Consider the following 26,381-nt stretch of genomic DNA (forward strand, 5'->3'; position numbering starts at 1 on the left):
ACATGATTCCTCTGGTGTAAATGAACAGATCATCTTACTAAAGATTAAGAAGATTGTAATACAACAGTGTTTCAGTTTCTCTTTGCACATAATACCTTATTTATAGCGTTGTTTTCACAAGATGTTGGAAACTTTCCTTAGAGGGATTCAGCTCTATGTTGACATGACTGCCTCACATCATCTCTGCAGATCAGCTGCACAATAATGCTGCAAATGCGTTGTACTACATCCCAAAAGTTGATCTATTAGATTCAGTGACTCTTCTAGTGAATAGGAAGGCAACTGAAATTACTGTTCATGAAAATAGTTTGAGACGATTTTTACTTTGGTTCATGATCCTGCTGGAAGTAGCCATGAGAAGATGCTGTGATCATAAGCAATAATTTAATTCATTCAAACCATGATTGGATATTCCCAGCTAGCTGCCTGGACTGCAGACACGAGGCAGGTTGGGTTCATGCTGTGCAAAGCATGAATTCGGACCCTACACTCTGCGGCCTCAGCAGAAATCCACATTCATCAGACCAGGCTACATTTTTCCACTCTTCAGCCGTTTAGTCTTGGTGAGCGGGCCTTCTGCAGCCTCAGATTTATGCTCCTGGCTGACACGAGTGGAACCTGATGTGGTCTGATTCTGCTCACCACAGTTGTAAAGGGTGGTTCTCTTTCTGGCAGCTCCAGTCTGAGCTCTCTCCATTGAACTCTCTAATCAGTGAGATGCTGCTGGTCACACAACTGATGTTTGAACATTCACTGAAGCATCTCACCTGTATCTGCAGCACTCTATGCCACTGCTGCCACATGATTGGCTGATTGGAAACTGCATTAATAAGCAGATGTACAGGTGTTCCTAATAAAGTGCTTGGTGAATATATATTTATTTTACAACACTGAAACCTCTTTTATTCAACAGATTTAGTTGAAAACAATGTATAGTTTTAATGTTTTTGAGAATTTGTGCCACATTTAACGCTACAATCCAGTCTACTTTTGCCTGAAATGTCCTAATACGATACTGTAGATTAGTTCAAATCTCCAAGTTACTGTCATCGGCACAGACCCAGAACAAGTCCTGTCAAACTCAAATCAGGCACAAAAGACAATTTCAGGGAAACAGCCCATTCAAAATCTAAAACACTTATCTTCCTCTACTCAATACAAACTTATAAATTGTCTCTTTGTACACCACTTACAGAGGACTGATAAAATGTAATAGTAACATGTACAGAGGGCTGAACATTCAAGCTTCCAATACACAAGCTTAAGTTTTCTGTAATATGATGTAAGAAACAACTTGAACTCTTCACATCTGAGGCAACAAGAAATATATTTTTTTTAGCTTTTCCGAATAAATTAAATATCAACAACTCATATATTGCAACTTTTTTACCAAAAATAAAACTACACTTTAAAATGAACTAAAACATCAGAAAATACCTATGAAGTCCAGTAAAACATTGCTTGTTACATGTGTTCTTCTGTATACCTGTGTCTCTCTTGATGGTAATGGATCTACATCACATTATATCTGTTTACGCTCCATATAAAAATCTGTCTATAACTTCAGCGCATAATGTAATAGATTTCTGTAAACAATCCTGAGAAATAATCTGTGGGGAAATTTGATATTAAGTTACATTATAATAATTGCTACTAACACTGAATTATTTAAGCAATCTTGGATCACCTGGGCCAGGGGGAAACAAAAATAAAACTCCCTGTCAAGAAATTAAGCGACTGTTAAACATACTTAAGTTTAAAGGCAACATGCAATCAACTCAAAACAAATGTACCAGCTTCTTCTAATGAGTCTGTTTGCATCTGAATGTTTCATATTTCACTGGCTCTTCAACACTTTTATCATTGTCGTATTATTAGTGACCCAGTGAACAACAGGAACCACAACAGTAATGTCTGATGGTTGGGGGTCAGGTTTAACTGCAGAACAACAACTTTGAGGCTGGTGGGGATTCAGGACCCTCGATCAGGGTGGATGTTGGTGACGTTGGACGGTAGTCATACTCATGATGTCAGCTGCTGGTGACCACTGTAGAGCCTCTTCAGCTATAGAGCATCTCTGCAGAAAAAAAAAAAAACGGTTTTGGTGTCAAATCATAATGTTTAGAAATTTTTTCACTCAAAACCATTGTGCTAATATTTGTTAGAGTTGTGCTCAAACTGTCTGAGAGCAGAAGAAAAAAATCCGCGGGCAGACGTTTAATGCAAACATAGAGCTAAAGCTGGAGCTCAGGAAATCTCTCCAAGCAACAAAATATCTGAGTGCAAGCTCAGTTTGAAAAACTAAGCACGAGGGTTTTGTAGTATTACGAAATCTGAACGTATAAATCAGTAAGTCCTGCTTTTAAACTGAAAGACCACACTTTTTAATTAAAAAAAAACCCATAGTGTTTTACGTTTCGACCAGGAGATTCAGTTTTTGATTTGAATTGTGTTACATAATACTGCTCCTCATCATCCTCTCCCTGTCTGACCCCACAGGTGGCACACTGAGTTCAGAAACAGAGGAAACGTTCCCTGGACTGCTCACCAACCAGCTGTCGCGCAGGTAGACCTGAGGTGGACAACGAGGACGGACAGACGGACATTAGGGAAGCAAATATGAATATTTGACAACCACTAGAGGGGGCTGTGCAGCTTTGCTTCCTTGCAGAAGTCCTTGATTGAAGTTGAGCTCAGAGCTCAGCTGGTACAAAAGACAATGAGTAAATGGAAACAAAAGACCTGCTTGCTTACTAAATGTATTTACACGATGTACAAAAATGTTCTTATCTCTTAGTCTCTTACGGTTGTTGTTAGTGAAATATCAGTTTTGACCTGGTGCTTAATGAAAGAGATGTCAGGGAGGATCTAAGCCAAATAATTTATTAAATGAATTGTGCCTAACAGTTCAAGGCCAAAGTTTCAAACATTGGGGAACGACTCGAATGAAAGTACCCATTAGATGAGAGAGAGCGTCACCTGGATGTCGAGTTTACTTAGGATGGATGGAAAAACAGTCTGCTGCTAAATCTGGTGCTGGTCGAAATCTTGCACTGTATGTTTGTTTTCTCAAAGAAAGTTGAACTAGAAGACAAATCTATCAATCACAGTGAAAATGCTTCACTAGAAGCCAAAAACAAATACAGTACATGATTATGAGAACAACTGCAGAGCAACAAGGCACAGAAGATGGCAACACACAAATAATGCCTGTTTCCAGCATAGCTGTAAATGAACTTTCTACAAATAATCATCACTAGTAACCACAACTGCAAAGCAGGCGAGTGGAAGTTCGATCATCAGAGCCACTCTGCTGAATATCATAGATTTATTGATGCCAACTGTCTTGGATTGGGTTCCTGTAGTATTTCTGACAATCTGTGAGGTTTTCACTCATAAATTTAAGTCACCATTAAGCTGAAAGGGAAAGTGCTTTTTGCTACCTTGAGTTCACTTTTAAGAAATGTTTTATTTATTGCTTTCATTATTTTGGCTGTTACAGTAGACACATTTTCATCTTCATGAAGTGCACATCCCCTCAGCTTATGCTTCAAGTTTGTTAAATTATTACCATCAGGGACTATGATAACATTGCGGGTGAACTGTGATACCTGCACATGTGTGAAAATGACTCTTCATGGTTTTGTGAATTAAATTTCTGATGTACGAATTCAATGACCCCTCTTTTTTATAAGAGTAATTGTTAGTTGTTTCCAAACTGTTTTTTATTTTGTATGTATGGGTGAATGTGGAAAAGTTCATTAAAAATGGTAAACGCAGATATCAACTTGTGTGATGAACCTTTTTCTAATGTTTAAAGGTTTTAATGTTGTGTGATATGTGTATATTCTGCAGTTAATTGTGTGTTATTCATAGTTTTCTCATCAGTAGCAATTAAAACCCCAAAGTGGTTAGAGTTGGACTGAGAACTTAAGTGTTAAAATAAATGTGACAGAAATCCTATTAAGTAATAATAGCATGGAATCTTCCAAATCATAAAATAGCTCTAATTCATTTATTCCCACAAGAAGACCTCAGCCACAGTGGAGCACAGGCCGACTTTCATTGGACAATAAAGGAATTCCTTTTCAGTAAATCCTCAGCTGCAACTCCACAGGCTACATCTATACGATCTCAGCTCTATATCAATAATAATCTCAATCAATACTAATACACCTGAAAAATCCATGTCACGTGACCTCTCACGTGCACTGGACATGTGCGTGCCGGTGAAAACAGGAAACAGAATGTTTACTCTGCAGTTGGTTGCTTGAATACAGAAAATACTACGAATGAAAAACAACAATGGTGAAAAGTAAGAGCAGGGATTTCTTTTGCCTTTACCGCTGGTAGTCAAGTCGTGACTGATGAGAACCAATAAGGAAGTGAATGCGGTGAACACAGGCGCTGGAAAACGTAGCATTGTGTTGCATTTTTAAAACTAAAATAAAGTAGCATGGATGAAGCCACAGTGTTACCTGTGTGAAACTGACGCCAAAAATCTTTGGCTTGCATTAGTCTGCTCACCTGTAAATGTCGACAGTGTGAGCACTTCTCTTCAGTATCGCGGCACGCTGCCTCGTGCCTGCAGCCCCAGGGCTCTGGTCACCATCCGCCTGGCGACAGCACAGTCTGTCCTGGGGCGTTCCTTCACAGGCTGGATAAACTCTGGAGGGTGTCACAGAAACAACCATCTTATCCATCAAACAGTGCTACAACAAAAACAAATCCCCCGGACTAAATATTAAGAGGGGGTTAAAACATTATTGCTACATATAAGACATGGCTTAAAGGAGGGAATCACCAACCTGCTCGTCGCATGGCTTTGCCTCTGGCTTTTTTACTCCCTTCAGCCAGTGCTCGTGCCTTCAGCAGTGGGTGGGAGATGGAGAGGGCATGGAGAGCTGTGACACAGTAAAGAGCGCTGCACATTAGTACATCATTTCTGTCACATACATAAGCTCTTAACCTAAAACTCACACGAGAGAGCTCATACCTGCTGATTCACTGGCAAAAACCCCCAGGGCATGTGTGTTGTCCACCCACTTGATCTTCATTCCACCATCACTGAGAAACACAGGAGAGCAGTTGTTTTTAGTAAATCTCGACTACATCTTTATTGGTTAGATCAATTATATAGGATAATTTCATTAATTAAATTGGACAATAGACAGAAGGATGCTGCTTTTCTTTCAAGTCCTCATGAAATAATTTTGCTGGAGAATAAATATGGAGGAAAAACATGCTTCTCTTGCTGAACACTGAGTAAAACAAATGTTAGGACTGAGGCTAAAATACAGTGACTATAAAGACAAACTGAGCTGTAGTGTTGTGACACAAACGATTATTTTCAACGGCTCTTTGATATGAATGTAAAGCGCGGGTCTGACAAGTTCATCCACTGCCTTTCCTAAATGAATCAAATCTACGCCAGTGACGCTGCTCCCCTTCACGTGAACAGTGAGAACATTACTAGGGGGGACTTCTCACCCTTCATGCACTACATTGATATCGGAGTAAGCTCTTGCCCAGTAATAATGTCCCATTGTTTCTCTCAGGATTGTACGTAATCAGCAAGTGTTTGCCACAAGATGGTCTTTCCTTCAGGCTATGCACCAGTTTCCTTCAGGCTATGCACCAGTGTTGCGTGGTTGCCTGCTATAAGGAAACTTTTCAATGACCTTAAATTGTTTAAATGGCAGAGTGTGCATGAAATGAGAGCTAGTAATCTGGCTGACGTCACTTTGTGTATTGTTTCCAATGCAGATTATTGACATAAGGTCTGGCAGTACCAGTAATTTAGTGCTGCTAAACAACACATGCAAGAAGAAATTATATTGGTGGGATACCTAGTTTGATTCTGATCCAAATCGATGACATCATCATTATCCTACTGGATATTTTGCAGATAAACTGAGTGACCCCGTCCCCTTAAAACAAACAAAAAAGAAAAAAAACAATAACATTGAGCTGTTTTTTTTAACGGTTCTCAGGAAGGAACAGAGACATTAGGTCCTGCTCCCTTCAAAGAGAATCTTCACTCTCTGATCTCACCTGTATTCTGTGAAGGCATCCAGCAGGTCGTCTGTTTTGAAAATAGCCGGGAAGTCATAGATCTCGATCACATGACTAAACCCATCCGGACTGATGCACACATTCTCATAAATAGAGAAGTCGTTGTGGACGTGTTCAATGGAGAAGGACACTGCCTCTTTCAGGTGTACCTTGATCTGATAAGATAAACACAAAATAAGCAACTTGACCTTAAAGACAACATCACCAACAAAAACACAAGAGTACAAAGCATTTTGTACTCGTGATTTCCCTATTATTTCACTAAATGAAAATGTAGAAATAATACCACACCTTCAAAAGTATAGGTATGTTAACTTACCTCTTCAGTTACATCATCTGCATCTGTGCTGTCTTCTATCTGGGTGTTGTTTGGCACACTAGCATTGTCCTCCAGAGTCATGTCAGTGAAGCAAGATGCAGTCTGGTCCCAGACAAGGGCCTCAGCTTCATCCAACCTCAGCAACATCTTTTGTTTCTCTTCCAGAGCACAATGCACTGAACTGTCCTCAGTAAGGTTGTGGACACCGTCTGCTACATGGTGGAGTGATTCTTGTCCGGATGGGGATGAGGACGTAGTGTTTTCTGTAGTTTCATGGCAGGAACAAGAGTCAGATGAGCTGCTAATGCAGCTACTGCTACAAGAGGCAGGACTTGGTGGCTCTTTATTTGCCGTGGGTTCGTGTGAGCTTTTCAGGGACAGCCTCTCCCGGGCAACTCGTGGCATGTAAAGAGGTTTGTCTGGCCTCTTAGGTGCTCGGCTTCGTGATGTGATTGAAGGTTTAGACTTGGCAACACCATCCACCTCTTCCCTACTTTTTAGAGGCTCTTCACACAAGCTGTTGTTGCTCTCCAAGTCACTGTCCTCCTCCATCTCTCCCCTACAATAAAAAGAGAACAAAAATCCACATTTGTATTAAACCCTACCTTGAATTTGATATGAATTACTCATTTTAGTTCAACTTTAACAGTGCTATATGCAAGTCTCATTAAAAGCTGTTTGATTCAGTAGTTGTTTTTTTGCAAGACAAGAGGTTAGAATACACCCTCTAGACAGCTCTAATTCTTCATCCTCTCATGTTGGACTGAGAGTTGACTGAAAATTACAGTGTTTCCTTAACACAAAGTAGTAGTATTAAATGGGACAGGATGGGGCTAGCTGGTTAGCATGCTACCTTTAGCAAAAGAAAGGTTATTACTTTCAAACCGTGGGGACAGCTCTTGCTAAGTATAGTGCTAATGCTGGCTATTTAGCACCTTAAATGACCATTCTTGGCTGTAATGTATCCTGCACTAGAGGAACTAGCTGTAAATCTTGTCAGATTATTATGTTATGTTATATTATGGTTCTCTTACTATTTAAAATGCATATAATTATTAAAAGAGTTTAAAAAACAATTAAAACACAGCATAAAGTTTGGTCAACGCTGTGCATATGATCCTCTGTTTGCATCAGTACCTGAGCTCAGAGTGGCAGACCACCACCCTGCGACACCAGCTCTCTCCGACTGAGAAGGTGGTGAGCTCTGGCAGGTCTTCTATGGTCTTGTGAATCAGGTACCGCAGTCTGCTGGGTAGGGACGGGAACAGGAGCACGCTGAAAGAGGACACAGAGATGCACCGTAAGAGGGCTGCAGTTTCTTTGGACGATGTAAAAGCAACTTAATTTTGAATTACATAAATGTGCCATTGAGGCTTTATTGTCACTGTAAATCTCTCACTCAGATCATAGTCTCTTCTGGTGAGTACAGAGAGGAGAAATAATCTCACAGATCTCTATAAGGGTACAAAATAAACACTTTATATTCAACCGATGGGATGAGGTGTTCCAACTGTTACAGCCTTTAATAATTCACTTCATTATACAATGTAAAGTGCTAGAAGGCTGTCTACCCCGGATTAGTTTTAAGCTCGGACTAATATGAGTTTGCCGAGCTTTGTATCTGATCTGAGGACCAGTTGTAAGTCTGAAAAGAGATGTAAGTTATTGAGGCAGTTTTAGTAAGATACACTTAGCAAAGAGAATGGTGCGTTTTATTCTTGCTGCCGTTGAGGACAGAGCCCATTTTCCTAGAAATTACACAGTGATGATTCCATAATGAAAGAGCAGCAAGTCAAGCACAGAAATGATGGTAGGCTACAAAATGGTTTCCTGTCAAGAGTAAAACCGGTGTTATTCCAACAAAACAAACCTAACTTCAGTTTGTATGCCAATCATTTCCCATGATGCTCAGTGACAATATCATCTAACCAGCATCCCCAGATGTTAATGACTGTACGACCTTACGACTGATGAGGAAGCTGTACAATAAAATTAGTGGTTCTTAAAAATAATAACACCCTGTGGGATTTGTGATGAACTAGATGAGACACATGACTTCAAATAAAACAGCTGGACAGTTCAGCTGTGTGCTCCCTTACCTCTCATGGTTTTTGTTCTGCTGGTATGTTTCCAGCTCCTCCATGACATGATGCACGAATTCATTCTCTTCCTTTGGGAGATAGATGCCATCGTAACAGGGGAACGCCAGGGTGGATATAGAGGGATGGGTCCAGTGCGGAGAAGCTAACTTTTAACTGACCTAACTAGCAGCAACGCCAAAACACATCAAATCAAGCCAAATGTAGTTCCTGTGACCCGTAACGTTAGCTAAAAGTTAGCCGCAATAGTAACGCATGTGTTAAGTGGAGCAGAAAGCTACCAGCTTGTGTTTTTATGTCTTAAACAACGCGTTGAAAACATGCTGTCGTGTTAGCACGGATGTGGTAAACGTCAGATAACCGGAGGCTAGTTAACGCTGATATTAAATTGAAGGGTCTTACCCTGGAGTGGTATTATGTGTTATGTTTTTGTGTAAGTAACTAGCAAGCTAACTGACCGTCTAGCTTCCGGGAAGCAGATGTTTTGCTCTACTGGCCAAAGATCCAGTTTGACGCGTTCACAATAAAGGTCCTACAAATCTACCCGACAAGATTGTTAAGATGCAATATTTCTAATTTTATGGTGATAATAATTCAAACAAAGTTAAATTAAAAATCTTTTTTGGAACCTGATGCCCAAACATGCCACTAAAGCTCATGTAGGCACCAGAACCGAAGACATACTCACATCTTTTACTTTGTAGAAATACTCCCATAAAGTATTGCATAAAAAATACTTTACCAAAGGTTAAATTATTTAAAAAGATGTTGTTTTGTTGATGTTTCAATATTTGAATATAGTTAAGCATAGCACTACGGCAATTACTGTGTATAACTTGCAACAGTAAAAATTAGGCAGTTTCCTGTGTAAGAATTGAGTAATTAGGATTAAGTTAATTTTAGGAAAAAACCTACTTCAGTATCAATAGTCAAATCAAAGTCTTTGCTTAACCTGTAATACATTATAATTAATTTCTTGATTTGTTTTGTTATACTTAGCAGAATCTGCAAAGTACAGTTTTTGAGTAAATGTGTTGGTTACTTACCATCACTACACATGTGCTTTAGTTTTTAAATGAAGTCAAACATGAGGAGTTCCACAAAGTTCAGGAAAAGATTGTTTATTTAGACAAAACAGAAGATTATTTGTAACAAAAGTAGACTGGTTGTATCAAACACCAATTACAGCAATCATCTGTGGAATTCAAAGTGTTTAAGGTTCCTGTGGTGTTTGGTGACAATGAAAAATAGGATGACATTGACCATGTAGATAACGACTCTAAGGAGAAACATGGCACAGGACTGTTGGGTATGATTTGGGAGATTTAGTCCAGTTGGGTTATGACATGGCAGAGACAGACATTTCTCAAAATGTATTGGTTCACATTTTAGTTTTATGATTGACCTACCAACAGCAAACATGCTCCATGTTTGATGTCATAAAAATCTCGAGTCCAATGTGTGTGTTTCACAAGACAAGAGTTTCCCACCAAAAAGTCACATTCATGCACGAATGAGACATTTGCTCCAACAAAGACAACAACCAGCATGTTAACACTGTGGAATACAACGCATAACAGGACTTAGGTTTATAGACAGTTCCAACAACTCCGCCCCTACACAATTCTATGACAACACAATATTTGACTTGCAAAACAATACACAAGTCAAATCCCTCATGATTACCATGGTAAAAAGTGGCATTTATCACAATGGCCGATTAATGGAGACTGATCTTGATCAACTAGGACATCAACATTTATTCAAAGTATTTTGACAGTTACACATATTTTTGTTCTTCAGGCTCTGTCCCTCAGTAGATTCAATTTAAAATAACAGATAATAATAAATACAAATACTAAAGTGCCATGTCTCAGCTTTACATTGAGATGGGTTATGTTCATACAGAGAGAACCGTGTGGAAGATATGGCCCTTTTAGTACACAGTGCATACAGTTTAGGGGTTTTGAACAGATACACATGAGGTCAAACAAAACTAAATGGAACATTTTATGGAAAATACCTTGCTTGTTGCAGTTTCAACTTTTTACAGCATGAATTAACATTCAAACTACACACAGCTGCCCAAGAAACATTTAGGAGCCAAGTGTCCAAATCATTTAGAAATTTTGCCTCTGTGTTAAATGAGCTGCATCTCCCACACAGTTCTTTCTATATCATTAAGAGCCTACTCAAATTAAAGTTGAGATTTGGCAATTCAATGGACTATTTGAATTTTTATTTCAAACTAAATGTGCAGAAGCAAAGGGCCTGAAGAGGGAAAAAAAGTGTCACTGCTCAAACACTTACAGTCTGGACTGTAAACTATTTTATATATATAAAAAGACACATTAACAAATAAGGATAGGAAGACAGTAGCGTACGTATAAATAACAGAAATAAGAATCAGATTATATTATATACATCCATTCAGGTGAAGCAGATATCTGAATATGTGCTTCCAGATAGATGAAGAGTATCTTGTCAGTCATTAGTTTATACAAAGAGTAAAGGAAAAAAGGGGAAAACTTTTTGAAAATAAACAAAAGCCCATGGAGTTTGGTTTGTTAAGGCATCCTCGTAAGTAAATTGCAGTTATTATCACATGATGGAAGTAGAATTGGTCAGTAATTGGTTGGACTACCGATAAAGGAAAATACTGTCCAGAAATTCAGAATCCTCATGGATCAAGAGTGTCACAGTGGAGCTCCCAAGATTTTCCCAGCGAAGCTGACTCCATTAAAGAAGCTTCTATGACTGACAACATACTGCCAGATTTTTTATCTTCCAGAGCCAACACTTCTGTCTTCAAAGATGGTGATTTCAACCTGGAAGATAGCAAGTTAAGGAGAATATGCAATGCTACACATGTTCTTAAACAATCGACAATTTGTTTTTGTTAGAATACACAAGGTTGCACAAGCTATGTTTACATTTACAGATAGAATCACTAGTGTTACAAGCTGTGTTGAGACTAGTTTGTTAAGTGTGGTGCATCAAATTCTGCACACTTGAAACTTTCCAAGAATACTCTTACCATAGAGATTTATGAGCCTAACTAACCCTTATCATGGGACGTGGTTCATGGAGATGAACACACATTATTTTGAACCTGAATTTCACTTTCCTGGAGAATTAAACTAACACTGATCCTAATTTTACCCGTGTTATAGTAGCACATATTAATGTGTTGCTATGTAGGCTTAGGTACAGAATTCCTGTGCCAATTACTCTCCGGTTCGCAGACAGCTGGTACCTACCGGGCCAAATCACAACTCAGATTTCTGTGCCTGAGCTATGTACTGAAATATTTGCTCTGCTTACACGCAACATAAACATCACCACACATGTATAGTTAAGATTACATTTACCTCTGGTGGCAACACACTCTCCATGGCTCTGGCAGCACATAACAATGGCTTACAGTTAGCTAGTAGCTACCTCAACCTCGAGACAACACAAAATGCCAAAAGCTTAACATAAAAAGGGTGGCTTTATTTCCCGCAAAATGATTGAGACACCTGGGACATGCAGCAAATGTTTGAAAAGAATTCAGAGTAAAGGGAGGAACATGACAAATTTCTTGAAACACCTGGTGACACAGAATTCAGAGCTGGAGCATTAGCCAAGCAAAGGATACAACTCTGAGGCCTCTCTCTATGGGGTCAGTGAGCAGCAAGCCCCTGGGAGCATATATCTTCTCATTCTGGTCCTTAATGTACCTGGCGATCTTCTTTAACACCTGTACAGAGATAGTCAGAGACACACTCATGGAGAAGCACACAACTGTAAACTATTGGTTGTTGTTATTGGATCTGCCCGACCCGCCAGGGACCAAAACACTTGAAGCAGTTTTACCTTTTCGTAGTGTGTCTCCATACAGAGGAAGATGGTGTACGCAGTTAGACAAGCCAGACAGCCCTCCAAGTATGACTTCCCCCCGAGCTTCTCTGCCTCTGCATACAGGTTGTTTAAAGTCTGGATGGTCTCCTCAAACTGCTGCTTATCAAGCTGAAACCACACACACACACACACACACCACTTAAAGGCCTGATGCATGGACACTCAGCCAACAACGATGACATACATGTCAATACTGTGAATACATACTCTTGACTCCAGGTCAGAGGGGAACTTGGTCTGGAACTTGCAGATGGTTCCTGAGCTGTAGTCCCTCTGGACGAACACCTTGGAGGAGACACCTGGCTGCTGGAGGTCCTGTAAACTGAGGGTCTGGACAACAACAAAACACAAAATAATGTGACTTGTTTTTAAAGATGATCCGTCTGAAAGGCTACCGACACATAATGTGAGGCTAGCTAACAAACTCTTAGGGAAATCAGGATACTTTAGCCACATAAGCTTATGTTATCAGTAAGCCACAAACTATTTATTCTCTATATCGACCTAATCCTATGACACTCAACCATATACAACATAACACTGGAGGAAATTATTAAATATGCTATACTAAGATCCGTGTTTAATGAGGTAATGTTAGCTAGTGTTTGCTAATATCACGTTAGCTTAGGTTTGATGAGCCAACGCCGTGGGAAAATACGATGTTAAGACTGTATCTGGACCTGAACCGACACATTACCAAACACGTCAAGCTATTTAGACATTCAAATACATGACAATCTATAAAAACGAATAAAACCCAGAAAAACACAATTACCTCAGCCATTGCGGACACTTCCTGTTAGCTCCACAAGCCCACTGAGTTCCGTTCCACGGATTTCAGAATAAAAGTCCTAACATATGCCCATCACATTACTTGCAAGGCGCTTGAGGAATTCATTTACCCTACAAGTCTGGAGTCACAATACATACATTTTAATTAATACCTATAACGTGATATTAAAAATCTTAAATCCCTCAGATATGACCAATAAAACAGTTTCTGAGGTAGACCTACCATTGAAAAGTTTTCCAGATGAAATTACCTGAAGTTGACTTTGATATATATTTTTGAACATGCAAACTTTAGTCTTACATTTGTAAGCACTTATCTAAACACTGTATTTCTAATTACATAGTAAAATTTCTATTTTAAGTGCTAATTTTGACATTAAGGTCGAGACCTTAATTTATAGAAAACCCAGCAGTTCCAACAATTAATACAGTGGCAAAACAGGTACCATTAAATATGCTGGACTCCAAATCAGATGAAATGTTAATTGAAAGTATTTGACCTAGCACAATGACTATATTTCACCCAATAAGCACTAGATTAGGACCACATGAGCTCAACATTTAACACCACAATGTCACAAGTTTAGTGCAACAGAAATTTGACAGGTCACAAGGAGTTGAGATTAATTCTTTTATTGAATCATGGTCTTATTTGACTCTTTTGCTCGCTGCATTTGTTTAGTCGAACAGACCGAAGCCCATGTCGTCGTCGGACGCCTCAGACTCTTCTTTAACCTCCTCCTTAGCAGCTGGAGCAGCAGCAGTCTCAGCAACTGCGGCTGCTGCAGGTGCAGCAACGGCAGCAAAAGCAGATGGGTCAGCAAGGAAGGCCTTGACCTGTGAGGATAGAGGGTATAATGTTAGTTTCTGCTACACAAAGATTCGAAGGCCCATTTAAAGTATTCTAGGACAAGAAAATCAAATAAGGTAGTCAGAAAACTAGCATCCCTGAATGACCTGCATGAATGGAACGTCACAAAACCACAGGCTACATCTTAATCTAGCCTGCAGAGAAAAGGCATCATACCTTGTCTGCCAGGGGGAAGGAGTAGTCCGTCTCCACAGCAACAGCCAGAACTTTCTTGTAGCCATTGATGATGGAGTGGGGGATAGAGGCCATGGTAGGGTATCCAATCTCCAGACACACGCTAGCAATGTTCCTCACACCCTAAGAAAGAAAAAAAAGTCACATTATAGTTGCAGCTACGAAGTAAGTCCCATGCAAACATTCACCACAGATCTAAATGAATTATTGTAAATCTGATTTCATAAAATCAAAAACATCTCACCTCCAGGAATTTGGTGTGCAGGGATTCCTCTGTGATGTCAAGCACCTCAGGGCTGTAAACACTGCCATTGTCATACACCTGCTGGATGTTGAGTCCATAGGAGAAGGGCGAGATGTTCAGCATGTTGAGGAGCGTGGCCTCACTGGCACCAACCTTGTCGCCAGTCTTGATTAGATTGACGTCACTCTGGGAGAAAGAAATAGGGCAAGTTAAAATGGAAACATCTTCATGCACTTACAGCTTGGATTAGCATCCATGCATTTCAGTCAATAAAGTCTGGAACACTGACTTTCACACAGAGTCAAGCAAACAAATACCAACAATAATAGTTTCAAACTTACCAAGATTTCAATGGTTCCCCTTGAGATCTTGGTGGTGATGCCCAGAGCCTGGAAGAAAGAAGTCTTCTCAGGACCCAGTCCGGTGTTCTGGGCAGGCACTGTCACATTACAGGGGGCGACGGCTCCAGCACGGGCAGATGCAGGCACCTATGGTATGGACAACAATTTAGAACTATACTTGACTAAGGCAGGTTTGACCATATCTGCATGAGGCTTAATGCCAAGTTTGTGATTCAATGTCTGAAACCATACGTCCCTAGCAGTCAAAGGGAACTGACAGACAGGGATAGCGAGGAAACAGATTATTGTTTGCAGGGGGAACGACAATACAGTACTGCACAGGCTGCATTGTAACTTATCCTGCACATAGACAAAGACTAACAACTATGTTCTTCCTGTAGGGTCCCTGATTGGATGTGCATGTCACATGTACAACCATAAAGCATTATTATCACCATTTTAGTCAATTACTTTTTACTCTTGTTTATTCATTTTGGGTAATAATGAATCTTGAAACACAGTTTCCACTGAACTTCAGGTGATCTTACGCATGTTTTAATGCTTCAATGTCCAATTATATGATAGTTGGACATGCTTTTGCTTAAACAATGGAAGTTTTAATAGCTGTTTAAGATTATCATAAACTGCTGGTCACCTTATAGGCTACAATTTATTGTACTGCTATATTGCCATAGGAGTGTTTGAACACTGTCTACTTAACAGGAGACAAAGGTCAACTTCATGAAATTTGATAGCTCAACCAGGATTTCTTTAGGACTAACCTTGTTGAACAGCAGCAGGTCCCGGACCTCAGCCAAATCCTCCTTGGTGAAGACAAAGCCCACATTTCCTTTAATGTGGGGCAGGAGCCTGTCAAAATAATGGGATCAACTGTTAATCACGGAGGCAGATCATCCTTTAAATGAAGAGAAAAATTCATCAAGTGTATGAAACCATGCGTCCCTGGTTGCCGGGGTGATTGAGACAGACAGGGATAGCTGGAAACAAGTTATTGTGTGCAGGGGGAACGACAACACAGCACCAACAAGCTGCACTGTAACTTATCCTGCAACATAAACTCTGATGACTTATGGTCGATAAAGTAGAAGGGGAAGAGTAAACTCACTTCTCCAGGGCTGGATTGTTCTCCAGGTGGCCACGGATGGCTTTGCGCATCATGGTGTTTTTACCCATGAGCACCACCGCTTTGGTGCGAAGGGACATGCGGATGGTCTGCATCTGCCTGGACCCCACATTGTCTGCCCCCACGATGAAGCATTTTGGATAGTCATCCAGAAGTTGCTACAAATCGAGGGCACAGCACGTCAGCAGTGAAATCTAAACAAGAAATTTGCATAAACAGTATGAAAATATAGAAAAGCATTTAATGTGCGTTTATTTGAATGAAAATATAGGATTATATGCGCCAAGTCGTACTTACGATGATTTTAAGGAAGTAGTTGGACTTCCACGTGGCCCTGTCTTCCCTGGGCATCTTTGCAGTGCTTCCAAGGATCGCTAACAGCTGGTTTAAAGACAAGGTAGTATCTGTAGAAAGGGAAACGATAATTAGTCATAATCTAAAATGGTATGGGTAACATCAAACGATACAATATGCGTATTACAGATCCTGACACGTGGTCGGCCGCTCACGTTAGCAAGCTATTAGCTAGCTAGCAAAGCTAAAACAGGCCGCACACGGTTAAGTCGCACATCCGCACTTTAACTAGACACAAAATCCACGTCAATATGTGCCATACATGTTAGTGTGATGAGTCTAATAATCAAAGATGATGTAATTACATTAAAGATAAATATTTTTCCGCTAAACAAGAAGACAAAGGATAGGCCTTACCGAACTCGAGGGTCGCGTGGAAGAAAGAGAAAGATGATGGGCGCCGGGCAAATATATATACACATGAGTGACCAATCACAGTGGAGCTGTGGGCGGCAGCTTCACAACTATTGAATGGTTTCAGTGTCAATCAAAAGGAAGGCAAGGCTGCACCGGATGTACTATAGAGAGGAAATGGGAGGACAGTCAGGACAATAAGCGAATCAGATGGCATGGTGGTAGTTTGGACTGAAGCAATAGAGGGGTGGCAAACTACATGTAATTAGTAACAGAACAAGGTGGGGTTACTTTATCATCACACTCTGAATTCACCTTCTACATTTTATTTCCCTTACTTCTTTTTCTACTTTTAATCTAGCTCTGATTTTACCAACTATTATTATAATTAGATGTTTTAGCTTAATCTGGTTTTACTCTTTTCTCATTGGCAACATTTATTTTCTCATATTTGTGCTTTAATGCTGTGTGATCTTCAAATTGCTTTTAATTGGGTCCAATTGTTTGTTTCTTTAATTTTAATTAATTTGTTGCCTTCAATTCTTAATTTTTAACTTGTAAAGCACCTTACAACTGTGTATTGAAAGGTGCTATGTAAATGAAGATAGCTATCATTATTATTATTATTAGTAGTAATAGTATTAGCCATCCATCTATCATCTATACCCCCTTTCCTTTGAGTCAGGAGAGGGGGGTGAATCATCTATTATTATTAATATTATTATTATTATAAAATATTTTTTGTATAACTTAGATTTAAATGACTGATATGATCATGAGGGACAACATATAAAAGAGAACTGAGAAAGATGAGTAAATTGATGGCGAACCAGAACTGTGATAACTTCTGATTGGACACATTGCAGGCTGTGGTTTGTCCTCTTTTACTTGTGTGATGTTTATATTTGATTCTGTATGTTGTTGATACTGACACGTCTGTTTTTGGTTGTTCCCTTTCCTAGGTACTGCACATGTAAATAAGCATTCTTGCTAGAATCTGACATGTTCAAATGTAGTGTTTTTTTAAATACTGATGTTCATTAACATGCTCTGTCCCTATAAAATAAATAAATCAAATTAAATAAAGAAAGACGCTCAGCATTCAATCTTTAATGAATCTGCCACACGGGTTGAAGAGAGATGTTTACGTAGAGATATTTATATGAGACACACTGGATTCATGGCGTAATCAATGGTTCACTCTCCAAACCAGAAGGTGGCGGTAATGCAGCTACCACATTAGTTACCATGCGCCGTCAGAAAAAAATACGAAGAAGACAGCGAAGCGGTTGTAGTTGTCTGTTTCTTTAAACTTTATTTCTGACTTTAGAACAGAAACAAAAACTATTAAATGGATGAGATGAAGCCATTTAACTAAAGCCCACCGAACAACACGATGGCACAGACTCCTCCTCGGCTTCCGTCAGAGGTGTGGAACCGCGTTTTCAGTTGCCTGTCCACGGCCGACAAGTTGAACGTGCGGGCTTCCTGTAAGTATTTCAAGACGCTGGTGGACCACGGCTCCCTGTGGAAGGACTGGACCGTGGTGCTGAAGTTTCACAGCGGCTACTACAACCGCCAGTTCTGGGCCAGTCTGCGGCGCAGGAGGGTGAACAGCGCGGTGGTGAGGAGCTCCAAGGTGAAGGACTGGAAGCAGGTCGCCCACTTCCTCCCATCGGCCACCACGGTGGTGATGGACACGAGCTCACAGCAGAGCCTCCTCTACGTCCGGGACTTCACCGATCTGAGGCGTCTGGCTGTGAGGAACAGTTCCACCTCTCTTGTGTTTGACTCCTCCACAGTTTGTAAACCAGAGCAGCTCACACACCTGAGCATGTGTGACGTCACTCTGCCCACAGCAGCCATCGAAGGGGTCATCTCTGCTGTCTCTCACTTCACCAACCTCACCTCCCTGGTCTGTCATCGCACGGGAGTCTTCCAGGAGACTATTTTACTGGTGCACTCCCTCCTCAGCTGCCTGCCCAAGCTCAAGCACCTGTCCTTGTCTGTTGTGCACACATTCGGCACCTTGCACACTGTTCCCAACTTAAATCTCCCAGGAGGAGGACGTGCCCCCGCTTTGTCCAGTCTGGAACTCATCGACTGCATGGATCACTCGTTTCCAGAAGATGCAATGAAGCTGATGCCCGGCCTGAAGAGTCTCGCTGTCTTCTACAAGCACTCGCACCAGGAGTGGCCATCACCTGTGTGTCACCTGAAAACATGGCTGAGTGACCTCCCTCAGCTGTCCACCCTGGTCATCATCAAGGGCCCAGCGGCTAAGAACTATGTCACCTCCATTCCGCCCACAGTGACCAGTCTCACACTCTGTGTCGCAGAGTTATCCCCAAAGGACCTGGCAGCCACAGCAGCGCAGGTACCAGATCTCCTCCAGCTGCACATAGACCTCTGGCCCTCACATTTGAGAGCTCACACAGCTCAGATACCACTACTTTTCCCAAAGCTCAGACGTCTCAAACTTCGCCTCGAACATGTACCAGAGGACAAATTCTTAGCCCTGCACAAGCTGCAGGACCTGGAGCACTTGGAGGTTCTGGATAGTCTGCCACATTTCTCTGAGCTCATTGACAAACTCCGAGCCCTCACCAACTACAGACTGGAGGTGAAAACTCCTCCTCGACAGAGGGATGTGATGTCTTGTTCCTGTGTTTGTTACTGAATTTACGGAGTTTTGACTTTGAAATATAACATGCATATTCAACATTAGCTTAAAAATTCTGGAGATCTCAGAATCACAATGTGCTCTAGCATTATAGACTTTATACCTGTTTTTTCACATAAAGTAGTGACTGCTTTGGAAATCAACAGCGTATTGATTGTTAACCTAAATCGGAGGTTCCCAATCTGGGCCTCAGCCCCTGAGAAGAGTCAAACTAAACATATGGGATCACAAGAATAAGAAGTCCTTTATTAGTCCCGCAATGGGGAAATTTGCAAAATAATGCGATGTGAAAGCAGAAACATGATTCTGCTGTACAAGTTTTGAGACTTGCCTTTAATAAAACAGACTGCTAGTGCTGGGCTAGCATTTATTTTAGCATACATCACTCTGATATCTGTTCAGTTCTAATGACAAGGTTTGCTACAATCTTGTAAATTATGAAAAATTAATCTGATTACTTTCATTCTGTGAATACCTCGAGTGACAAATCTGATGTAAACTGTTTGTGCACAAAGCAAAATTCACACTATTCTTGGACAGAACAATGGCAGAAATAAAGTATTTATTTCATTTGCAACAGTTATATCAATCGGTCAGTAACCAGGACCCACCCACACGAAGAGCCTAAACAAGTTGTGGCTCATGAGAAAATTCAAATGGTAAACGGTCACATGAATGTCTCCATTTACAAAGAAAAGTTCACTTAATCTCTGACAGTAAAATGCTCATTTTTTAAATTTTTTATTCTTTGACATAAGCAAAAACTATAAGGCAATATACTGTAAGAAGATAAATATACACGTGGTGATTCCTGTTTCATTTTCTTAGGCATACACAGTTTTTAAATGAAGGTGCAAACGTCTTTTCAACAGCCCCTGCTACCTGTGAATCTCAGTCTGCTACATGTTGACACCACAGAGGATCTCCTCCATGGTTTGTCTATTACAGTGTAAAGTGAGAGTTAAGATGCACCACAGCAGGTGAAGCCTCTCCCAGAGTTCAGCCCAAGAAAAGAGTCCGACCACAGGAGAGAGAACTCCAGTGTGTAAGACCTTATTGCATCGACACATTTGGCACAAGAACACAAACATCTTCTCAACATAAAAACAATCTGAATGTAGATAATGTGTATTAACTCCTCACACACCTAGTGATCAAAATTAAAGACAAGGAATATTCTCAAAAAAACATCTCATATATGGCAAAAAAAAAGAGCTGCAAGTAAAATAAAGATGAAATTAGTCATTACATGAATTTTGCTGAAGGCTCGGCCCGGGCTTGGTGTCGCATTCTGATTCCTGACCAGCTAACACACAAAATGCAGATTCCATCAGTGAGCGGAGCACTGATATTGGCTCAGCAGGATCATAACTCACGACTCAAAAATAAAAACACTTTGGAAGTCGGACGCACCGGAATCCAACTGGTGTGTGTGTGTCTGTGTGTGAGGAGGGTAAACATCTTGTTCCCCTTCTCATCAATAGAGCCTGCTCTTTGCACATCAGCCTGAACCTGAACAGCTCAAAAATACATATATTTTTCTTATAATCAAAGATTGAGACAAAACACAGTTCAGTCACGTCTAACACACTGTATATAAATTTCGATTCTGATTGTAACAGCAACTGGCAGCTAGTGCTGATTAAATTCCACAAAATATAAAGTAGCATGCTTGTAAGCCAAATGCACAACCAATTTTGAAATCATTAAACATCCTTAATATTAATAAAGAGTAGCATAGGGTAAATATCGAGGGGAAAAGTTAAACTGAAGATTTATTTTTTCTGAGAAGAGCAAATTTTCACTTTCAATAACTTTGTTTTACCTATTTTTTTAAATCAAGAAACCATAGTATGATGTTATTCTTATGGACCTACCTTTTGTCAGCACTAGCTGTAAAGGTCTAATTTCATTTGCCAATATTAATGTAAATGACAACACACTCTTCGCTGTAGTAAAAAAGACAAAGATCAGTGTGGTTGACTGATTTCACTTCCATATGTGAAACAATGAAGTTACAAAAGCACACGTGTATGTACTGAAACTGAAAACACAGCTGGGGTTTTTTTCATAGTAAAACAGTAGAAAAATAAGAAATAACATCCTGATGAGACCAATTTGTAAAATGCACCTTTAGGATAGTTTCATCAGAAGATCTGTGGTTGGAGTGTGCAAAGAGTTTGAACTGGTATTTAAGAGAAGTGAGGACTGAGTTGTCTGTGTGCACATGTTCTGTACATATGGAGTGTTTACATGGTTATTTTAAAATGGCACATCAACAGTTTCCAAAGGTAGAAAAATACATCTTTCTCATAGATTATTAACACTCATTGGCCAAGCACTGGGTATTCAACACTCAACATACGTTAAATCTGATGAAGTCAACTCTCCGTGGTCCATGCAGTCAAGCAGCCGTCTCATACCTGCATATTGTAAAACCACCATATCGTGCAAGGTCTTGCCCTGCAATGGGGGAATAAAATCATTTACAAATCACAGCTCTGAGGAAGTCTCACGGCTTCTCTCGTATGTTTATATATGTACCCACACACACACACAGGGAACTAAGCATCTTTTCATTGCTGCACACAGGAATAAACCTCTAAATAAAAATCTCTTTGGGCTCTCTTAAAAATGCTTTAGCAAAAGTGTGAAATGCCAAACCTGAGAGGTTGGACAGTCAGGAAACTCCCCACAGTGTTGAGTTGATGTTACCCACCCTTAAAAACCACTTCACCGACCCGAGGGCAAACAAATCCACATGTGCATTCAAACACGAGCACAGATGTGTGCAGACGCTCACACACAGACCCACAGTCTAACTGAAGAGTTTAATGAAGCAGCCGTGGCAGTAGGGCTTGTCGTTCTGCTCCTTGAAGGTGCCTTTGTTGAGCTGCTTGAGGCAGAAAGCACACACAAAGTGCTCGGGGTGGAACTTCTTGCCCATGGCGGTGATGCAGCGGCCGGTGATGGGCTTCTGGCAGCCAGAGCACAGAGAGCCGCGGCGCTCGTGGTAGTGCGCCTCGCAGTACGGCTGGCCGTCGTGGTCAAAGAAGCTGCCGTTTATGAAAGGCGTGAAGCACTCCTGCAGATCAGAGGAGGTAGAATTTATGATGATGGGTGGAAAAAGGTGAAATTCATCACAGAATTGATTCAATGATTTTTATATGCAGTCATATGCACAGAAATACAAGGTAAAACATGCGGTGAAATGCTTATGTGTAGACGTACCAAATAGATTAATAAAAAACAAAGATTAAACAAGATTACAAAAATGTTATTATGCATCACTAGAGCAAGGAAATATAAATATATACAAAAACAGAGTTACTTCCAAAAATAGAATGCATACAATTAGGTTTCCGGGATAATATTTACAGTTTAAAGATAGCTGCGTGTGAATGTAAAAGTCGAGTGACTCACCCTGCAAACGAAGCATTCAGGGTGCCAGAGAGAGTTGAGTGCTGAGATGTAGTTCTCCAGGATGGCACGGGCACAGCCGCCACATTTAGGGGCAAACATGTCAAAGTAGTCCTTTCTGCAGAAGGCTTTTCCATCCTTCTCATGGAAACCTAGAGGGCAGCAAACAAACACTGTCAGTATCTTAGAGCAATGAAAATTCAACTCTGCTTTTAGGCCACACGAGCAGACAGGTATTGTGTCATTAACTGATGAGCGGCTGATACCTTCTGGTCCAAAAAAGGCTCCACACTGGGCACAGAAAAAGTGCTCTGGATGCCAGGTCTTGTCCAAAGCAGTCACAACTTTCTGTGAAGCAAAGGAAAAGCAAACGATCACACTTTTGCCTTAAGGTGTCATCTATAAATATAACTTCTGATGCTACTCCAACGTAAAAAAAGGTTAACATGGTCTCTTATTATGGGAGAAAGTAATACATCAGTGGGTGGGAGGCCAGGAGAAGGCAGACAGAGCCCACAAAGGCAGCATGGTGAGAGGTGCTGGGATGATATGACAGTTAGCTCATGTTTTCCAGACTGATTGCATCTCTCTGCAGCTTCAGCTGGAAACACACTCACACCGTCCATGTGACACAACATTTTAAAATAGCCACAACAACCAAGTCTCTGCTGCAGGGTAAGAATTACTCAATGTAAAGCCCAAACATTGGATTTAACAATGATTCTTGACTCTGCCACCAGAGGGTGCAATGTTAAAAAAAAAAGGGTGTTACACTGAAGTAGTTGCAGATTTAGAGGAACTACATAAAAACCCTACAGGCACATCTAGGCATCACCAAACTAATCACAAACAATGACACAACTGAGAAATCCTTTGTCAACGATGTGGTTAATTTATGCATATAGCTTGGCCCTAAATATATATTCTTAAATATTTTTTTTAAAGATTCAAATTTCAGTGGTTTTCTTAGAACATTAGTACATGACTAAATGTTTCCAGCACCGTAACAAAAGCACAAAAATGTAGTAGAAGTATGAGAGAAGAAAACGAAGAAGTGAGAGTTAAGCTGTGTGTGAGCGTGAGAGAGACAAACACTGATGAACCTGAAAGCCTTGGCAGTGACATATGTTGGCTTTTTCCCAGGCTTAAGTCCACTGTCAACTATCTAATATCTACTTCCCTTCCATTATCTCTAGTACTGTGTGTGTGTGTGTGTGTGTGTGTGTGTGTGTGCAACGGCTGTAAACACCCTGGTGGGAGTGTGTCACTATGAAGGTATGATTGAGCGCTGACAATTGAGAGAAGTAAGCAGTGACATGGACGTATGTGTTAGTCTGACTGCATTTGTACCAGAACTACAAGTCACTTTCCTTTTACTGCCACCACTGTGTGAGTGTACGTGTGTACGTGTGTGTGTGTGTGTGTGTGTGTGTGTGTGTGTGTGTGTGTGTGTGTGTGTATCTGTGTCACAGCTTGTGTTGACTGTCTGCTGAAAAAGAGCAGCAATTTCTCATATGTAGTAGTTATTCCACTTAGGCCTTAATCCATTAGGTCATGAGTAAATAAATATTATTATCCACCCACATGTACAGTATGTATATGTGTGAGTGAGTGAGTGAGTGAGTGATTGTGTGTGTGAGAATGCATTTATTACTAACATCCAGTATGGGTCTGTTACAGTAGTGGCATCTCGGTGAGAACAGGTTGTGGTAGTCTGTCTCACAGTATGGCTGCCCATCTCGCTCAAAGAAGTTTCTGGAGCCGATCTCGTCCTGGCAGTGTGTGCACACAAAGTGCTCAGGGTGCCATGTTCTGCCCATGGCCGTCACCACCTGGTATGGGGAGACAGAGCATTAAAATTAAATGAGCGGTTGGGGGCAAGGCCTTGCTGAGCATTAAAAAAAAAAAATCACTCCAGCCTCTCATGCAAGAAGCAAAGGAGATACACCAGCACAGCGGCAAATGTAAACCTCATGACTTAGGGTTTCAAATCCATCTTTTGATCCATATTCATTTTAACCCCAGTTAATTTGAGTGGATTTGTATTCTTTATGTTTCTTATGAACAAAATTCCTGTAAATTAGTCCATCTTCATTGTTTTCAAATTGAAAGCAGAATAACGCATCATCATAGCTGATAAACTGTTGACAAAATCCTGTTGGTAATAAGTTACATATGTTCTGTTGATAGACAATTGTTATGAAAATACAACTGAGGAGAAAACCTCCCTTTGGTTATTGTTGATTTGAGCGACACAAATGTATTTCACCATTTTCACCATAATATCAACAAAAAACAGCTATGAAGTTTCATTTGGTACTTTAGTCATGTTTCACTTGTGCTCCAATGCCCTGAGATGAAATATTAACTAAAAATGTCTAAACATATGCATGTTCTCATTCAGTACATATACTAACTGTAGTCTTGTTTAAATCTGAATGACTTGTTTGATTCAGTATTATCATCACCTGTCCAACAATGGGTTTCTTGCAGGCTCCACAGACGCCCTTTGCCACGGTCTGGACTCCGAGTCTATTGAGGTCTGACTGCAGGCTTCCCAGCATGTTGTCCAGCTTGTTGGCTGGTTTGGGGGGCGCAGTGGGAGACGTCTTTCCCTGGGACTGGATCTGACAACAGAAATTACTCATAATTAATGGCAGTGCACTCAATAATTCTACAGAGAAGCTTGTGATATTCAGTCAGAGGTCTACGCAGCAACACAAACAGACTTGCTTACACTTATAAGGAATACAAATATTTTGAATTCATATAGAAAAAGAATATTTAACAGTATGGCACTAAAACTAAATTTAAAAATAATATAATACCAAGGCTAATGGATAAGTATATATTGATATACATAGTCCATGTTTGCAGTGTCTGATGTTGCATGTGAATGTGCATCTAGGTGCATTTGGCTTCTGTAATGAAAGCAAACAGACCTTCTCAGATGGTTTGGTCATTCGAGCTTCATGATTCCTACATTCCACTAAGAGAGAAAATAGCATCTCTGTTTATGTATTCTCTCACACACACACACACACACACACACACACACACACACACACACACACACACACACACACACACACACACACACACACACACACACACACACACACACACACACACACACACACACACACACACACACACACACACACACACACACACACACACACACACACACACAATGCGGCTCATGTCAATCCACCTCTCCACAAGTCTAAAACTACTTCTAAAAGACTTGAGGTTACATGGTATTCAACAAGGACACACTGGTGTCTAACCTAGTGGGACCTGTTGACGAAAGTCCAGTGGGAGATGCTATAATTGTGATGGTAACTGTGCTGTCATGTGGCAGATTAGGTTTCAGTTGCACCCTGAGCTTACCATTCCTGCTCATGGCAGGATAGTTAGTGTAACGGGAACATGGGGAGGCTACACTTTAAGCTCTTAAACTCTCCACTCCACTCTGAACACACGGCTCCTGGCGCCATCAGATGTTAGAATTAGAAAAGGGAGCTCAGTCTCAATGGCCTGAATGTCAGCACCCCTCTTAACGTGGACTGACTGGATTTCAGACACAGCCTTATAGAGGGTATCTA

At 40.6% G+C, this 26,381-nt stretch overlaps 5 protein-coding genes and 1 non-coding gene across 10 annotated transcripts in view; 1 reads left to right on the top strand and 5 right to left on the bottom strand.

Annotated features, from left to right (window-relative positions):
- LOC117761178 (lysyl oxidase homolog 2A-like) overlaps nucleotides 1–12,040 on the top strand; it is a 38,892-nt gene extending 26,852 nt beyond the window's left edge. The window contains exons 14-15 of one of the 2 annotated variants that reach the window (XR_004613799.1): nucleotides 2,500–3,039; nucleotides 12,028–12,040. Coding sequence is in view for 1 of the 2 variants with exons in the window: in XM_034584857.1 (XP_034440748.1) it covers nucleotides 2,500–2,570 (71 nt within the window). In the remaining variant the exon portion in view is untranslated. Of the gene's footprint in view, nucleotides 1–2,499; nucleotides 3,782–12,027 lie in introns of those variants that run through there. The other variant, XM_034584857.1, reaches the window with a different exon arrangement.
- On the bottom strand, nucleotides 853–9,042 carry r3hcc1 (R3H domain and coiled-coil containing 1). Of its 2 annotated transcripts, none has more exons than XM_034584858.1 (8): nucleotides 8,494–9,042; nucleotides 7,532–7,669; nucleotides 6,395–6,953; nucleotides 6,055–6,230; nucleotides 4,997–5,067; nucleotides 4,809–4,904; nucleotides 4,528–4,668; nucleotides 853–2,077 (listed from the first exon to the last, which is right to left on the bottom strand). In XM_034584858.1, the coding sequence occupies exons 1-7, from the start codon at nucleotides 8,535–8,537 to the stop codon at nucleotides 4,559–4,561; spliced, it is 1,194 nt and encodes a 397-aa protein (XP_034440749.1). In that variant the 5' UTR covers nucleotides 8,538–9,042; the 3' UTR covers nucleotides 853–2,077; nucleotides 4,528–4,558. The 2 variants fall into 2 exon arrangements, with proteins under 2 accessions (XP_034440749.1, XP_034440750.1); XM_034584859.1 differs by lacking the exon at nucleotides 853–2,077 and adding an exon at nucleotides 4,396–4,407 and having other exon boundaries at nucleotides 8,494–8,973.
- Nucleotides 10,772–13,228, bottom strand: golga7 (golgin A7). Its single transcript, XM_034584865.1, has 5 exons — nucleotides 13,172–13,228; nucleotides 12,604–12,726; nucleotides 12,352–12,504; nucleotides 12,134–12,235; nucleotides 10,772–11,321 (listed from the first exon to the last, which is right to left on the bottom strand). The coding sequence occupies exons 1-5, from the start codon at nucleotides 13,178–13,180 to the stop codon at nucleotides 11,274–11,276; spliced, it is 435 nt and encodes a 144-aa protein (XP_034440756.1). The 5' UTR covers nucleotides 13,181–13,228; the 3' UTR covers nucleotides 10,772–11,273.
- A 572-nt stretch (nucleotides 13,229–13,800) lies between these two features.
- On the bottom strand, nucleotides 13,801–16,782 carry rplp0 (ribosomal protein, large, P0). 2 transcript variants are annotated; one of them, XM_034584866.1, is made up of 8 exons: nucleotides 16,674–16,782; nucleotides 16,260–16,366; nucleotides 15,945–16,120; nucleotides 15,601–15,688; nucleotides 14,819–14,965; nucleotides 14,478–14,663; nucleotides 14,216–14,356; nucleotides 13,801–14,025 (listed from the first exon to the last, which is right to left on the bottom strand). In XM_034584866.1, the coding sequence occupies exons 2-8, from the start codon at nucleotides 16,311–16,313 to the stop codon at nucleotides 13,867–13,869; spliced, it is 951 nt and encodes a 316-aa protein (XP_034440757.1). In that variant the 5' UTR covers nucleotides 16,314–16,366; nucleotides 16,674–16,782; the 3' UTR covers nucleotides 13,801–13,866. The 2 variants fall into 2 exon arrangements, with proteins under 2 accessions (XP_034440757.1, XP_034440758.1); XM_034584867.1 differs by having other exon boundaries at nucleotides 15,945–16,156; nucleotides 16,674–16,697.
- On the bottom strand, nucleotides 15,055–15,184 carry LOC117762316. The gene has a single exon (XR_004614004.1). It is a non-coding gene; the product is annotated as a small nucleolar RNA SNORA63 (small nucleolar RNA).
- A 3,118-nt stretch (nucleotides 16,783–19,900) lies between the features above and the next one.
- The window catches only part of LOC117761186 (paxillin-like), a 28,167-nt gene continuing 21,686 nt past the window's right edge, over nucleotides 19,901–26,381 (bottom strand). For both annotated transcript variants that reach the window (XM_034584869.1, XM_034584868.1), the window contains 5 exons: nucleotides 25,242–25,400; nucleotides 24,432–24,605; nucleotides 23,040–23,121; nucleotides 22,777–22,925; nucleotides 19,901–22,438 (listed from right to left, as the gene is read on the bottom strand). In XM_034584869.1, the coding sequence (XP_034440760.1) occupies nucleotides 22,172–22,438; nucleotides 22,777–22,925; nucleotides 23,040–23,121; nucleotides 24,432–24,605; nucleotides 25,242–25,400 (831 nt within the window). In that variant the 3' untranslated portion in view covers nucleotides 19,901–22,171. The remainder of the gene's footprint in view (nucleotides 22,439–22,776; nucleotides 22,926–23,039; nucleotides 23,122–24,431; nucleotides 24,606–25,241; nucleotides 25,401–26,381) is intronic.

Source organism: Hippoglossus hippoglossus, chromosome 5, assembly GCF_009819705.1.
Source record: "Hippoglossus hippoglossus isolate fHipHip1 chromosome 5, fHipHip1.pri, whole genome shotgun sequence".
NCBI lineage: Eukaryota > Metazoa > Chordata > Actinopteri > Pleuronectiformes > Pleuronectidae > Hippoglossus > Hippoglossus hippoglossus.